The sequence below is a fragment of the Carcharhinus amblyrhynchos genome, chromosome 18 (genome assembly GCF_965287045.1).
Source record: "Carcharhinus amblyrhynchos chromosome 18, sCarAmb.v2.hapA, whole genome shotgun sequence".
NCBI lineage: Eukaryota > Metazoa > Chordata > Chondrichthyes > Carcharhiniformes > Carcharhinidae > Carcharhinus > Carcharhinus amblyrhynchos.
Genome location: NC_137341.1, coordinates 22,718,856 through 22,734,520, shown reverse-complemented (window position 1 = coordinate 22,734,520; position 15,665 = coordinate 22,718,856). Strand labels below are relative to the sequence as shown.

Here is a 15,665-nt window from a genome sequence, read left to right as displayed (position 1 = left end):
ACCAAGGTTTTGGTGACCTGCCTTAATACTGCTTTCTGTGACTGTGTTAAGTGCTGTTTGATAACCATCAGGTTTGCCAAGAATCAGATAAAATTCTGTGGAGCTAAAAAATGCTATTTGACAAACTAGCATTAAAATGCTATCCTCATCTATAACCTGTCAAAATACAAGCAAACTCCAGTCGAATTTCGAGTCACATATCCATCACATCAAACTGGATGAACCATACATGCCACTGAATGGAGTCCTAAATATAAGGAACTCAAGATCATAAAATACCTCCAATCATTACTATTTTTTCTCCAATTCAAATTGAATAATTAAACAATGGTGAACGCATTTCTTGAAATATTCTTCAACTCAGCCTTTTTTAATGACGGGAAACACAATCAGCACAGATCACAAGAGATCAACATTGGGCAAAGACTCAAAGATCAAAGTCTTGAAATTATCCATGAATATGTAGCTGGTCCAAAGTACTGAATCATAGCTTACTGCATTTGATCAACATTAGCGAAGACACATGCAAGCCATTTAATTTTCTTGTTCCAGCATCCATTGAAACAAGACATCTTAAGTAATATTGTAGAAACACAAAATTGAGATCACTGTATGTCGTCTGACAGATCAAAGTTTATTTATTAGTGTCACAAATAAGTTTACATGAACACTGCAATGATGTTACTACGAAAATTCCCCAGTTGCCATACTCCAGCGCCTGTTGGGTACAGAGAGAATTTAGCATGGCCAATGCAGTTAACCAGCACTTCCTTTGGCAGGAAATTGGACCGCCAAGAGGAAACCCACACAGAGACAAGGAGAATCTGCAAGAGCGACCCAAACCAGGAATTGAACCCGGGTCCCAGCACTGTGATGCAGCAGTGCTAACCACTATGCCACATTTATAGAACACTATTAACGCAGTAAAACATCTCAAGGAACTTCACAGCAGTGCAGGCAGGTAGAAACTGACATTGTGAAAGAAAACACTAGGACAGGTGACAAAGAGCTTGGTCAAAGACACGAGTTTAAGGAATTCTGATGACAAGAGATGGCAAGGTGTAGCAAGGGAATTAAGAGAGCCTTGACGGCATGATCACTGGTGGGTGAGGAAAATGCGGGGTTCATTAGAGAGTGCAGTTCTTTGAAGATTCTAAGTTTGGAAGAAGCCCATTGAAACATTCCAACAATAAGATCAGAATTTTTAAACCAAAAATTTACAGGACTGGAGATTGTTGTTTGTTAGAGATTGGTGGTGATGGTGAATGGAACTTGGTGAACTTTGGACAAGGACAAAGTTGAGGGTGAGAGATATAGGAGGCTGACCACTTACAGAAAGACATCATGGTTGTGAACAACTTGCTACTGTGCAACATGCACACCAAGAAGGCAGATGACATCAGGGGCAAGGAGTATAGTGTGCGGCAATGGCTAAACACAATAGCTTTGATCTTCCCAACATGTAGCAGACAGAAATTTTAGCTCACCCAGGACTGCATGACAGACAAGCAGCCCAACCAGTCAATAAAGTCATCAAATGAAAAACTGGTGAGTTAGAGCTGGATTTTTTTCAACAGACACATGGAATTGAACAGTGTGTTATGATTTAACAATTACATGATATACCACAAAGACTACATTGCCTGTAAGGTAGTTTTGTACGTCCTGAGGTTGTGCAAGTAATAAGCTTGGTGCAAGTAAAAAGCTGAAAACAGTTCCCATGGAACTCCACACAACTGTATGGAAGCATGAGAAGCTATTGGAGATCATTCTCTAGCTACAACTGCACTGGTAATAGTGGAACCAGACAACAGCAATCTCAATTATCTGGACAACAAAGTGATATATTGGGCATCGCTGGCCAGGTCAGCATTTGTCCGCCCCTAAGCGCTCGAGGTGTTGGTGGTAATCTGCTGTCTTGAACCGCTGCAGTCCATGTGGTGTAGGTACACCCACATGGACTGATGGGTAGAGGTACACCCACATGGACTGTTAGGAAATGTCAGATAACTGCAAGCACATCAAGGAATACCATGCTCAGAGGGATGTGATTCCTATATGACAGCATAAGGTACTGAAATCTTGCTGAAAGTACTACTACAATTAGATTAAAAAGTTCAAGTATCTACATTCCACAACTTAATTGACATGAACTTGCAATAAAACGGCAGCGGATTTAGGCTTAGATCAACAAGAGTTGACTAATTGTCCCTTCAACATTATAGAATTTTCATTCTGTTCAGAGGATAGCCACTCCAATAGATCAATCCTACTAATTAGGAAAAATACATGACAAATGAGCTTTCACACAACGTTTGAAAACTCTAAAGCTATTGTGTTCTTAAATAGTCGTTTTTAAAATCATTGATTCAAAACTTAGTATTTAAAAATACAATGGTAGACAATACGTAACCTTAAAATCAATTTACACTGCAATCGGTTTTTAAAACCGATGCTTTCACAAGGATTCAAGCCAGGTTGGACAGCCACGAACATGAAAATTTTTGCCAATTACTACTGTCATCATGCGCACTACATTGCTTCAGACCGTCATCGCTTGAAGGGCACTCTTCGAGACGACGCAGCGAAAGCTAAATGACCTCTAAGAAACATTAGTTGGGAGGTTTGGAGTTCTTGCACGGGTTATTTAAGTTCATGATGTGCTCTTGGAGATGGGAGCACAATTTATGACTGACAAAGGGAAAGATAAACACTTATCTTGCGGAAAAGCACAAGGAAAAAGTAGATGGTGTCTTGGTGATTTTTTAATAAATGGGTATTAAGTTGCACTGAAGGTTGAAGCCATTATTGTGGCAAGTTATATCGCAGCGCCAAAAACACAGTTAATAAGCTCGGCTTGCTGCGGCCAACGTCCTTACGAAATCGGACAAATCCAGCAAACGTGCGCCATCTTGTCTACCGTAACATAGGAGTTAGAGGCAACATGAAACAAAGGACAGATTGATAAACAGTATTTAAGTAGAAATAAGTCACTGTGGCCAACTTACCTTCCTTAGTCTGTGCGTTGGTGATCTGTAAATCGCAATCTGCCGCCTTCAACTTCTCCCTGGCCATGATGGTTTTCTTTAGATCACTCAAAGAAATATGAAGCCCATCGAAAGTGACCGTGTCATAGTTCAGTTTAGAAGAAAATTTGTAATGTACACACGACATTTTGTTTTTTTAATGGGACAAGCCTTACCCACAAAAAAGTTTTACCCTTTTACCACTGCAAAACACAAAAACAAAAAAAAATCCTCTTTTTCACAATTTAATATCTGAAATTCAAGTATTTTAGACTTTGTTGTATTAAAGCAATTTATAAAAAAAACACTATACTGGACGTAAAGTCAGGAAATAACGGGCTCGCTTTCAACTGCACATTGCACAAAATTAAATACTAGCGGTTTTACTCACTAATAAACCGGATAGTTCAAAAGTCAATGGTATAGTTTAAATGTCCAAGAAATTGTACGAAGTCCAAAGGATTTATTTCCCAAGGTAAAGAGTTCAAAAATATTCAGTTTATTTTCCCTCTTCCTTTTTATTACAAAGCCGCAATGCAGTAGTTCTCGGCGCAGTTTTTTTTTAAATCTAAGAGAATCGGATCCACGTTTGAGTCTTGGTTTCCTTCATTCGGAAAATCCTGTTGCAACGACTGTGCTAGATTAGTTTCTCGCCCACAGACACTGTCTTCAGGAGCATCTCTTAAATATCGTCTCCTTTTTAAATAAGATTGGGACGGGATTTTTTTAAATGAAAGAAGTCACTTGTATTAACGGTAAAGCAAACGAGGAAAAATACACATAACGCACACAAGACCCCAGTATCACCAGAGGTGCGCCTCTTTTTTTGTCTCGGCAAGTATTTGTCAGGAACAAGTGGGATCCATGGTCTATTGTCCAAAAGATTAAGGGGGCAAACAAGAAAGAGGAGGAGCGGGTGGGTGGGGAAGATTTGGGAACTGGGTGTGATGCAGGAACGCAAAAGTCCGCACTCCAAACAGACCGCACACAAGACAGGCCGGCTTCCTGGCGGGTGGTTCCTAGGCTTAGCTCCAATCGATAGGCCCCTCAACGTTCCTTAGACACATCTTCGCACTGCAGCGGCCCTACCTCTCACTCATCACTGCATCTCATTTATAGCCAATACTTAAAAAATAAATAAGTAGCCATTCAAGTACTTTTACTGCTAGACAGGGGCAGCACATTAATGGCAAGTCCCACGATTTCAAACCGACACCACTTCTCGGCCACAACAATGGCGTCTCCAACGCAATAACGCCAGGGGTTTCCCACACATAGGGGCAGGGGCGCTTGCGTCACAATCACCGCGAGAGTGTGATGACGCTAAGGAAGTGACACACGCCGCCTGTCAATCACGGCGCGCTGACCCCGCCCCCCACTGACACAGCGCCAATTCCACCGTCCGCCAAAACGCCGCGAGACTGCGCTGCTTGCTCGAGCTTTATCGTCTCCCTCAGATTTAAGATGGCGTTCGTTGGAGCGGTGGTGGGTATCTCCTTGTAAAAGTTGTTTTTCTTTGCCTCGTTTTTTTCAGAAAGTGTTCATGTTATTGCTTTCCCTCGCTTGCCGACAGCCGATAAAGAACGCTGGGATCTGATGGGTAGAGTGACAGTTCGTTTATAGTGAACTATTTTTATGTTTATTCCTCAATGTTTCAATATAAATTATGAAGGAAGTTAAGTTGCTTTTTGAAAATATTTATGTATTAATACAGAAGTGGGAACTGACAAACTGGATGGGGACACTTATTTTCCCACCATTAGCTGCTTATTCTGTGTCCTCAGGACGGGCTGCCCCAGCTCAGTATAGCTGCCCTAACCTTCTGTCGTGTCGTCCAATCATTTGGCAGATTTGTGTATTTCAGGTAATTCTAATAAAACTGGTAAGTAACTATCTTATTTCAAAACGTGTAGTAACTGGTGCGTAAATTCTGCTACCCGATTTCCCCCGCCCCCTCCCAAACAAAAGTTTTCCTTGCATTCCTGATCTGCCATTCGACTGCTCTTTATTTTTGATAAATTGATTGAGGCAAAGCGATGTCGTCTTAACCTGAAAGCCTGTTGTTAATTCTGGTCCTCTCATTAAGTAGCCTTATTCTGGTGTCAAACGAGCAACGTAAACTGTGTTGTCGCTGGTTGATGTGCTGGTTTGAATGCACTGTTGGGAAATCACACTTAAATCAATATAATTCAATTAGTTTGAATAATACCAAAATGTAATATCAAGTTTCTTCTGTTGTCAACATCATTTGTGACAAACTACGAGTGCTTCATCCTACTAAAGACACCTCGACATGTTCATTGTAGATTTAATCTCTTTTCACTACAGGCACAATTCAATTTTGGAAGGACAGAGTTTTTGAAATTGTGTTGTTGGGTGTTAATCCATAGTTCAGATAGATACAACATGAGCACTTTGAATGAGCATCTTTTTTTTTATTGGTGGTAATGAAACAGAAGTAGTAAAAAGACCTACATTCCTATGACACTTGATAGTATAATATTGGTTAATTTAAAACTGATCAGGATTGGAAGCATATAAACTAAATCTGTGTAAATTTCAGTAGTGGTGAATTAAGTTTTGTCTTCCGTCCATAACATTGTGCATTCTACTTGCTGTAAAAAGTGACTATTTTTTAAAAAAACAAGCAAAAGTTGCAGGTTGAAATAGCCAACTTCACAGATTTCTTTTGGTGCTATGAGTGAACCATCAGAACAAATTTATGAGGTCCTGATTTAATGACATTGTGAAACAATATATCCTGATATGAATATGATAACTTGTATGGAGGGAGACCTAGTCTTCCTTTGTCTAAAATGCTGGAATATTCTACAGGCCAGGTAGCATCTGTTTCAGGTTGATGACTTCCATCAGACTCTCCATCAGTTGCATTTCATAGTGCAAATGTAGCCAGCCAGCGCTATAGACACATTAAAATGTGGGGTCATTGGTACATGGTTCTGCTGTTGTAAACATGATTGGGTTTCAAGTACACAGCTGTTGGTTTCCTATCGCTGAACCCAAATTGCCAAATGTAAATACTTTTAGTGAGATGGACTGTGGTGCAAATTAAGTATGGGTATAGAAACAGAGAACTTATTATGTTTTAGATAGTGAAAAGTGAGCTTCAGGGATTTGGGTGAAACAGTTTTTTTTTAACTATTCTATGCAATCTTTAGTAGTACTATTTTTAAAAATATAAACATTTTCACAGTTCAGTAGGTTATAAAATTACTTGTGATGTGGTTTATTCATTGTGTTGATATGCTTGATTTTGTGACAAGGGTTGAGTTTTTGTTTTCAGCCTTTGAACCTGGAATGATTGCTAAATTCCTGTCCCAGAATCATAGAACTTTATAGCACAGATATTGACAATACAGCCCATTGCAACCCTTAAGAGCAGTGTCTCATCACTTCCCCTTCCATTTCCTCATGCTTTTAAAACAAAACACCTCTATCCACTGTTCTCGACACCCCTATTCAAGAAAGGAGGGAAACAGAAAGCAAGAAACTGTAGGCCAGTTGGCCTAACGTTTGTCATTGGGAATATACTAGAGAACATTACTAAGGAAGCAGTAGCAGCACATTTAGAAGATCAATCAGGAAGGTCAGTATGGTTTTAAAATTTTACAAATTTATTACAGCACTTTGAGGATGTAACAGAGTGGATAAAGGGGAACTTGTGTGTTTGGATTTACAAAAGATATTCAAAAGGGTATCATATAAAAGGTTACTACCCAAGATGGTGTTAGGGTGAATAACATGGATTAACTCTTGGCTAATTAATGCTCAGGTTTGCAAATCACACTTATGGGGTGCCTTACGGATCTGTGCTGAGGCGTCACCTATTTGCAATCTACATTCATGATCTGGAGTGATGAATCTGGCTCGCTCCTGGGATGAAGGAGTTGTCTAGTGAGGAAGAGTTGAGCAGGTTGAGTCTGTACTAATTGGAGTTTAGAAGAATGAGAGGTGATCTTATTGAAACATATACCACTCTACCTGTCACAAATACATCTGTCCATGACAGTTGGTTGGCGTAACCACTGCACTGTGGAGGCAAAATCCCATCTTAACATTGAGGATGCCCTTCATTGTATTTTGTGGCACTAGTACCATACTAAATGGGATGGATTTCAAACAGATCTCGCAATTCAAAACTGGGTATTCCTGTGTCAATGTGGGCCACCTGCAGAATTACATTCAACCACAATATGAAATTTCGTGGCCCAGCATATCCCTCAGTCTATCATAAAAGGTAGTGGATCAATCCTGGTTCAATGAAGAGTACAGGAGGATGTAGCAGCAACAACACCAGACATATCTGAAAATGAAGCATCAATCTGGTGAAACTACAACACACAACCACATGTATGCCAAACAGGATGTAATAGAATTGCTAAATGATCTCATAAATAATGAATCAGATCTAAACTTTGCAGCCCTGCCACATCTTGTCATGAATAGTGGTGGGCAATTAAACAACTACATGGAGGAGGAGGCTCTACAAATGTCCCCATCCTCAATGATGGCAGGGCCAGTCCATCAGTGTAAAAGACAAGGTTGAAGCATTTGTAATTATCTTCATCTAGAAGTGCTGAGTGGTTAATTAATCTTGGCCTCCTACTGGGATTCCCAGCATTACAGATATCCGTCTTCAGTGAATTTGACAAATATCACCACACCTGAAGTAACTAGATACTGCAAAATCTCTGGGTCCTGACAACATTCCAGCAATAGTGCTAAAGACTTGTGCTTCAGGGCTAATCATACCCCTAGCCACGTTGTTGCAGTACAGCAATAACACTGACAACTGCCCACAATGTGGAGAGTTGTCCCTGTATCTCCCATCTACAAAAAGCAGGGCAAATCCAACCTGACCAATTATGCTCCATCAGTCTATTCTCAACCATCAGCAAATTGATTAAGGTATAATCAACAATGCTACCAAGTGGCCATAACCTGTTTACTGATGCTCAGTTTGCTTTCGGCCAGAGCTATTCAGCGCCTGACCTCACTACAGTCTTGATCTGTGAACAAAAGAACTGAGCTCCTGAGGTGAGAGTGACTGTCCTTGACATTTGATCAAGTGTGGCATCATGGAGACCTAGCAAAGTCTATGGAAATTGGGTAAGATAACCCCACTAGTTGGAGTCATACCTAGCAGAAAGGAAGGTGTATGTGTTCCTTGGTGCCTAATATTCAGCTGCTATCAGTGAATGACTTTCCCTCCATCATAAGGTCAGATGTGGGGATGTTTGTAGACAATTACACTATATTCAGTACCATTCGTGATTCCTCAAGTACTGAAGCAATCCATGCCTATATGCAACAAGACCTGGAAAATATTCAGGCTTGGGCTGACAGGTGGCAAAAAAACTTTTGTGCCACATGATGACTATCTCCCCATGACATTCAATGGCATTACCATTGCTGAATCCCCTACAATCAATGTCCTTGGGGTGAATTAGCATTGACCAGAAACTGACCTGGACCAGGCAAATACTGTGGCTACAAGGGCAGGTCAGAGGCTGGGAATTTTGTGGTGGATAACTCGCTCCCTGACACAGTAAAACCTCTCCCCCGTCTACAAGGCACAAGTCTGGAGCATGATGAAATATTCTCCACTTGCCTGGATGAGTGTCGTAGTCATACAGCACAGAAACAGGTCCTTCGGCCCACTGTCTATGCCGGCCATCAAATACCAATCTATGTTAATCCCATATACCAAAGCCTACAACTCCTTGGTGATTTAAGTGCTTATCTCGGTGCTTCTTAAATGCTGTGTGAGTGCCTGTCCGCCACCCCCTCAAGTAGCATGTCCCATTTTTCCACCACCCTTTGGTTAACAGAATTTTCCTCCGATCCCTTCCCCACCTTAAACCTATGCCCTCTGGTTTTAGACACTTCTGCCATGGGGAAAATACTCTTATAATCTAGCCTATTTATGCCCCTCATAATTTTGTTTATCTTTATCAGATCCCCTTCAGCCTTCTGTGCTTGAAGGAAAACAAATCCAGCCTATCCAATCTCATAGCTGAAACTTTCCATCCCAGGCAACATCCTGATGAACCTCCTCTTCACCCTCTTCAGTGCAGTCACGTCCTTCTGATCGTGTATGCTCAAACAACACTCAAGAAACTCAACAATATTCAGGACAAAGCAGCTTGCTTGATTGGCACACAGGTCCAAAGATATCGCAGCAATTTGGCAAAGTTCTTTTGATACCCTCCAAACCTACAACCTCATATCACCTCAAAGGGCAAGTATAGTGGTTATATGGAAACACGACCACTTGCAGGCACCATCCTGACTTGGAACTATATCTCTTTCCATTCACTGGATCAAAATCTTGGAACTCCTTTCCTAACAGCACTTCACCATCACCTTTTTGAGGGCAATTAGGGAGGGGCAGCAAACTCTGGTCTAGCCAGCACCACCTACATCCTGCAAATGGCGGACGAATCGAGAACTAACTGGCACAGTTGAAACATAAGGGGTCTTCCATTTAATATGGAGATGAGAAATTTCATCTCTTGGCCGTTTGCCCTTTGGAATTCTCTACCACACAGTGGAGGCTGAATCATTAAATATATTCAAAGCTAGCTTCAGCAGAGTTTTCATCTACAAGGGAGTCCATGATTTTGAGGTAGTGGACTTGAGGCTGGATTCAGTTCCACCATAACCTTACTGAATTGCAGAACATGCTTGTGCAGCTGAATGACCTAATCCTTCTCCTATTCGTACGTTCTTATCAAGTTTGCTACTAACACTGCTGTCACAAGATAAACTTCTAGTTCTCCCTTCATCCGTTGATAAATCTGTTCTATCAATTTATTGTCTTGTGGAAATTGTTAGTTTATTTTATCAAAACATTATATCATTTTGAACACTGCTTTTAACATCCTTGTTCCAATGTAAAATCCCAATTTCTATGATCTCTGCTCTTAAACTAATCTTCTTATCCCAAACAGCAATGAATTTTTACTGCACCTTTGCCTTGGTATTGACATCCTTCCTAAAGCCAAGTGCCCAAAACTGAAAATGATATTGTAACTAAAGACAAACAAATGATTGGTGTAGGCTAAGCATTACTCAATTGCTTCTGTGCTGTATATTTTTAATCATGAAACCAGAGGCCTCTTAAATCGCTTCATCAACTTTTGGCTGTCACTGCAAGCTAATTCTCCCTTTTACTTTCCCACAATGAACACACGTTTCGATCACATTTGGTTTCAACTATGCAGGATCTCTCTTAACCCTCCACTGCATCTGTACTGTCAAGATGCAGGAGGTTGGTTAGCTCAGTTGGTTGGATGGCTGATTTGTAATGTGCAGCAATGGGTTCAATTCCCATACCTGCTGAGGTTCTTCATGGAGGCCCTGCCTTCTCAACATTTCCCCACCCCTGAAGTGTGGTGACCGTCAGGTTAAATCATTACCAGTCAACTCCACCCTCCTCAAAGCGGAGAGCAGCCTATGGTCATCTGGGACTATGGCAACTTTATATTTACTGTCAAGATACTTGTCCAACATTCAGTCTTGGCTGAGCCATAACTTGTTGCACTTATACATTTTCATTTTCCCAAAGTTTAATTTTCACCCAACTATGCATTTTGTATCCTTTTGGCAGTGACTTTATTCACCTAACTCCTCCCATACATTGCACCCTCCACTTTCTCTTTACGTGTTCAAGCAGAAACAGATTGTAGACAACTTTGGCATTCAATTTATATCTGAGATTTGTTTCTGATCCATGTCCTTTCTATCTCAAAGATTACGCACCTGTACCTCTGACGTTTTCTGTCTGCATTTGAAACTTTCATTCATACGTTTATCAGTTCCAAGCTCAATCATTCCAATATTTCTATGGCTGGCATCTAATCTTCCACTTCCTGAAAACATTACTGCCTATATCCTATCATTGCAGTGTCCAGCTTTCTCTATTTCCCAGTCTTTGGAAATCTACATTGGCTCATGTTCCTCTAGTGCCTTATGTTCTTTCTCTCCCCTCCTGCAATACTGTTCCAACTCCCTCACCCTTTGACCAAATTTTAGATCAGTTACCCTGATAGATTTCTTTTGATTCTGTGCCCAAATTTTGCAGCCTGTGACTAAGCAAGGCCACATGCTTGAAGAAAGAGATCTTGGAAACTTCCATGGTGTGGTTTTCTCCTTTCCCAACATTGTTTAACTGGTACCAAGTCAAAAGAACGTATTGGTATGGAGGAGTAATGATTAATGTCAGCAAACAGTCAAATTTCACATACTGCAACCAACAAGTTGGAAATATTTGATATCCTTCACTTTAAATTTAAAATTTTGGGTAGAAAAATAATGTGTGGAATAGATGTAGTGTTTTTCTTAAATTAAAAGCGTGGACCTTTTTAAAATTACTGACTTCTACAGATAAAATTAGCTTTTCAGAGCCAGTGAGGGTGCTTCCCAGTAGTTATGAAGTTAGTCATTTAAGAAACTTTCAAGGATTTTTTCAATGTCATTGAAACTAAATATAAGAGTGAAAGTTCTCATCAATTTAGTTTACTTCCATTGCAATCTCAACAGGGCACCCTGGGAAAACATGGAATCATTGACAGTGGCTTCTGGATTTCCACATTGTCATTGTGTGTGGACTCCAGAAGTTACTGTCAGTTTCAGTGGAATAATAATAGCAAGTGCTGACAATTTTATTTTCATTGCTGTTATAACATCTGGGCTCTTATGTTTTTCTGCATTTAATATAAGTTGCAAAGATGTGTGTATGCCAAATCTCCTTGCTCATTTTATAAGCTTTATTAACTATTGTCAGCATGTTTCAGTTTTTCTCCTAGAACGTATAACCCAATTTCTCTCCATTGCATTTCATCTGGCAAAGTGTACTTTGTCTATAACATTCAGTTCTTTTCACAATTGATGAAACTCATTTTTGTGTTATTTGCATATGTTGATGTTGTGCCTCTATATTCAAGTTCAGATTATTTATTAAGAACTGTAATGCTGTCAATGATGATCTCTGGGGATGCCGCTGTTTACTTCTCTCAAATCTGAAAAGACCTTTAAATATTTTTTGTCTCACAGTCAGTTTTCCATTTATACTGTGACACTTCCTTGATTGCCATATTGTCTAACTTTATCAATAAGCCTCTAATGTGACATCTTATCAAAGGTCTTTTAAAATGACAACATTGAAGTAAATTTCCTTTGTTGATGAATGCATTTAGTTGAAATCCTTTTAGCAATCCTTGATTTGATCTCAGGATATCCCAAAACACTTAAAGTTGTAAACGGTACTTGTAAACATTTTTCACTAATTCACAGGTTTAAATATTAGCATTCAATTTATGACATTCTGAGATAAACAGTGATATTTGGAACCTGTTTGATAAGGAACCTTTGTAGTTTAAACCAGTACTAGATTGAACCATGATGACTACTGAACCTCCTAAATAAATAGTGAATCATTTATCAAAAAAGTAGTTTTTATTGATTTAATATTTTAAAGTAAATTTTAAAGTACAGTATTATATTGGTGCTTTATTGGGAGGGGTGTGTTGTTGTGTAGGGAAAAGGATAAAATAAGTGAACTAGATAAGGGAAGAGATATCCAGCATTGAAGGCAGTGAATCGAAGGGTCAAGTGGAATAAAAGCGTGAGACAGTAACTTTTTTTGAAAGTGGTGCTAGAGTTGGGGTGCTGTGATGTTTCCCTTAAGCAATAGATGATGTCACAAGACGTCTACAATTACAAACACTGGTTTGAATTTCAACATGAAGGAAAGGAAAAGTCAAGGAGGCTATTTTTGTTCCTTGTACCCTACCCCTTTTCTTCAATAAAAGAAAATAAGTTGTTCTGTTAAATTTCTTTTGAAATGTTCTTTTAATTTGGGATCCTGCAATGAAATCAATGGTCTTCTGGGCCATTTCATTAGTCAGTTATAAATAAGATGGAGTATGAGTTTTCATACATGTGTGGCAGTCATTTAGAATTTCAAAGTTATGCATGAATGTTTGTAGAGCAGAGCAATATGCTCAGCCAGTAAGTTAGTTTGAATCTGTGCTGCTTCCTTTTTGCTATTGAAATCATTCTAATGTGTCTTAGTCTCATCACTGGAATAGCCTAGCAGGGGAGCTCAATTTCAAAATTTTCATGTGGGAATAAAATGGTTTGGAAAGTTCCCTGCCTCTAAGAGTTATTCATACAGCCTATTGCTGGATTTTTGAAATATATTTTCTCTATAATTTCTAATTTCAAACTTTATTTCTTGTACATCCATATGCCTCATTCACCTCTCAGAACAGTGGGCCCAGTTATTTTCTTTCTCCTCTCCAGTGAGGTGTTGGGAGGAAAAAGAATCAACTTGAATTGGGCAAACTCAAAGTTACTGAGAAATACGATTAACGTTTGTTGTTCTGAATTATAAATTGCTACTTAGTAAACTCTGTGTTTGATGATTAAATCACAATTCATTTAATTTACCTGGATATTATTTTGTGTCAAGATAGAGCCAACTGAGGAAAAAGCCAAATGCTGAATGAAACCACTCTTCAGGAATTATATTGAGTCACTGAAAAGAAAAATAACAGTTGGTTTAGAATACACCTTGGGTTTCAGTTAATAGTTTTGGGAGTTTTATCTGTGCTCCATAGTGTCATTTATGCATTGTGATCACTTCCATGTATCTGTCAGTCAAATAGGTAGTTTTGTGAATGGAGCTTTATATGTAGTAAGAGATATGCTGATAAAATTGACAGCTTTTATTTTGGCTGTCCATTGTCCAGAGGCCCATGTCAGTTTAGACTCTCAAAATGCATTTTGTACATCATATTACCCATTTTCGAGATTTTGAAGTGCAATTTGTACCATTTTTCATTAGCAGGTAGTTAGGTGACAAGAATTAATAAGTTCTGAGGAATAATTTGCCTTTTAAAATGAGATTTACATTTCCATGGGTGCATTTTTTTCCCTTTCCACTGCTGCTTGTCCCAAAATATATATTAAAATATTCAGATCTCCTAATTTTGAGTTACTGTGTATATTCTGCATGCTTTATCCAAGCCATATCCTTTACAGCAGACAATTTTTTTAATTCAAGAGAAATGATAGACCAGTACCAACATTTTATTTTGCATTCCATTGCTAAGAGAAGGCAGATTTTTTTAAAGCCAGTTCTTTTCTTGCCATTTCTGTTGTGTGATACAACTGCAAATACATAATAGACTGATCAGACACTTAACCACCTGGGACTACATAACTTAAAATAGATTGTGGCAGTGCTTGTGTATGGATGATTTTAAGTGTCCCACCTGTGTCTGGACTGAGAGTTGTCAAGCGTTGACCTGATTTGAGATTTCCTGTCTACCTGCTTTTTTTTTGAACGGTAAATAGAGCTCCCCAATTTGATTCTCTCTCCACTTGTTTCGCATTATCCTTTTTTCTTTCTGTGTACCAGACACCATCCACATCCCTCTTCCCTGTTCCACCATCTTAACAATCCATTTGAACTTTGAGCTTGCGTGAGGATGGAAGATGGTGCAGTATGTCAATGCATTTAATGGCTTAATGTAATTGTATAGTCTATATCGTAAGCAACCTTGTCTTTACTTTCATCAGTTGAATTGTTTTTGTTTTCAAAGCTTCACATGGGATGAGCTGAAAGCACTAATGAGGAAGCTTAGGGCAAAATAGATTTATGAAGATATGGACTTTTTTGTTCTCATTAAGGTTGGAAATAATTTCTTCCGGCTCCCAGTGATGTTGTCATCGGTTATGGAATGGGCTGAGTATAGAATTAAGTCCTCTTCTTACTCTGGTTCCAATGATCTATGTCTATCCCATCCGAGTGGGCAATCTCACCAACTGTAGTAGATGTCTCCTTAATGTTAACTGTTACCATGACCTCTAAATGACACTGTCAACTGAGTGCTAGGTATTAAACTATTGTCTACACACTTGTAACAACTGCGCTACTTACTCCATCACCTATCCAAATTAATTTCACTTTTTAGTTGTGTGAGATGAAGACCTAAAATCTGGAAGACTACAGCAGAGATTAAAAATAATAAATAGAAGATGAGGTAAATTAATTAGTAATGGTGAGTAACTCCCAAAATGCTGCACAGCGAGGTCATGAGAATTTTGCATTTGAACTACTGTCAAAAAAATGAGATGGAGTAGAAAACTCTATTTTACACCTTGGTTTAAACATGGTAGGGTTGAAGTAAGAAGAAGAGTGGTTAGGGTAATTTAGTCGTTACATTACTGGATTCGCAATCTAGAGACCTGGTTTAAATCTCTACAGAATACGAGTTCAAATTTCACCATGGGAGTTTAGGTATTTCAGTTCAATGGTGAATTATGATGTAAAACATTACTGGGAAACATTTAAAATGGTGTTCAGCAGAACCCAGGAAATAATGTATTCTGTTGCTTAGACAGTAATGAGAAACTATGGCTGACTAAACATATAGGGAAAAAATGAGGATAAGGAAAGGGGATGACACTGTGTATGTGGACAGCCGAGGAGAACAACACCTGGGGGAGTAGAAAATGAGTAGGAAAGAAGGTGAATAGGAACTAATAAATTATCAATGAACATTAAACAAAGTAGTAAAATATTCTACAGACAGTCTTAGAAATGTT

General features: G+C 39.1%; 2 protein-coding genes across 5 annotated transcripts in view; one reads left to right on the top strand and one right to left on the bottom strand.

Moving 5' to 3' along the window:
- The window catches only part of rbbp6 (retinoblastoma binding protein 6), a 45,562-nt gene extending 41,279 nt beyond the window's left edge, over window positions 1-4,283 (bottom strand). For 2 of the 3 annotated variants that reach the window (XM_080206536.1, XM_080206539.1), the window contains exon 1: window positions 3,009-4,283. In XM_080206536.1, coding sequence (XP_080062662.1) covers window positions 3,009-3,174 — 166 coding nt within the window. In that variant the 5' untranslated portion in view covers window positions 3,175-4,283. The remainder of the gene's footprint in view (window positions 1-3,008) is intronic. The other variant, XM_080206538.1, reaches the window with a different exon arrangement.
- A 119-nt stretch (window positions 4,284-4,402) lies between these two features.
- The window catches only part of LOC145354910 (ATP-dependent RNA helicase with zinc finger domain-like), a 377,450-nt gene continuing 366,187 nt past the window's right edge, over window positions 4,403-15,665 (top strand). The window contains exons 1-2 of one of the 2 annotated variants that reach the window (XM_080206534.1): window positions 4,524-4,626; window positions 4,741-4,908. The gene's annotated coding sequence lies outside the window, so the exon portion shown is untranslated. The other variant, XM_080206535.1, reaches the window with a different exon arrangement.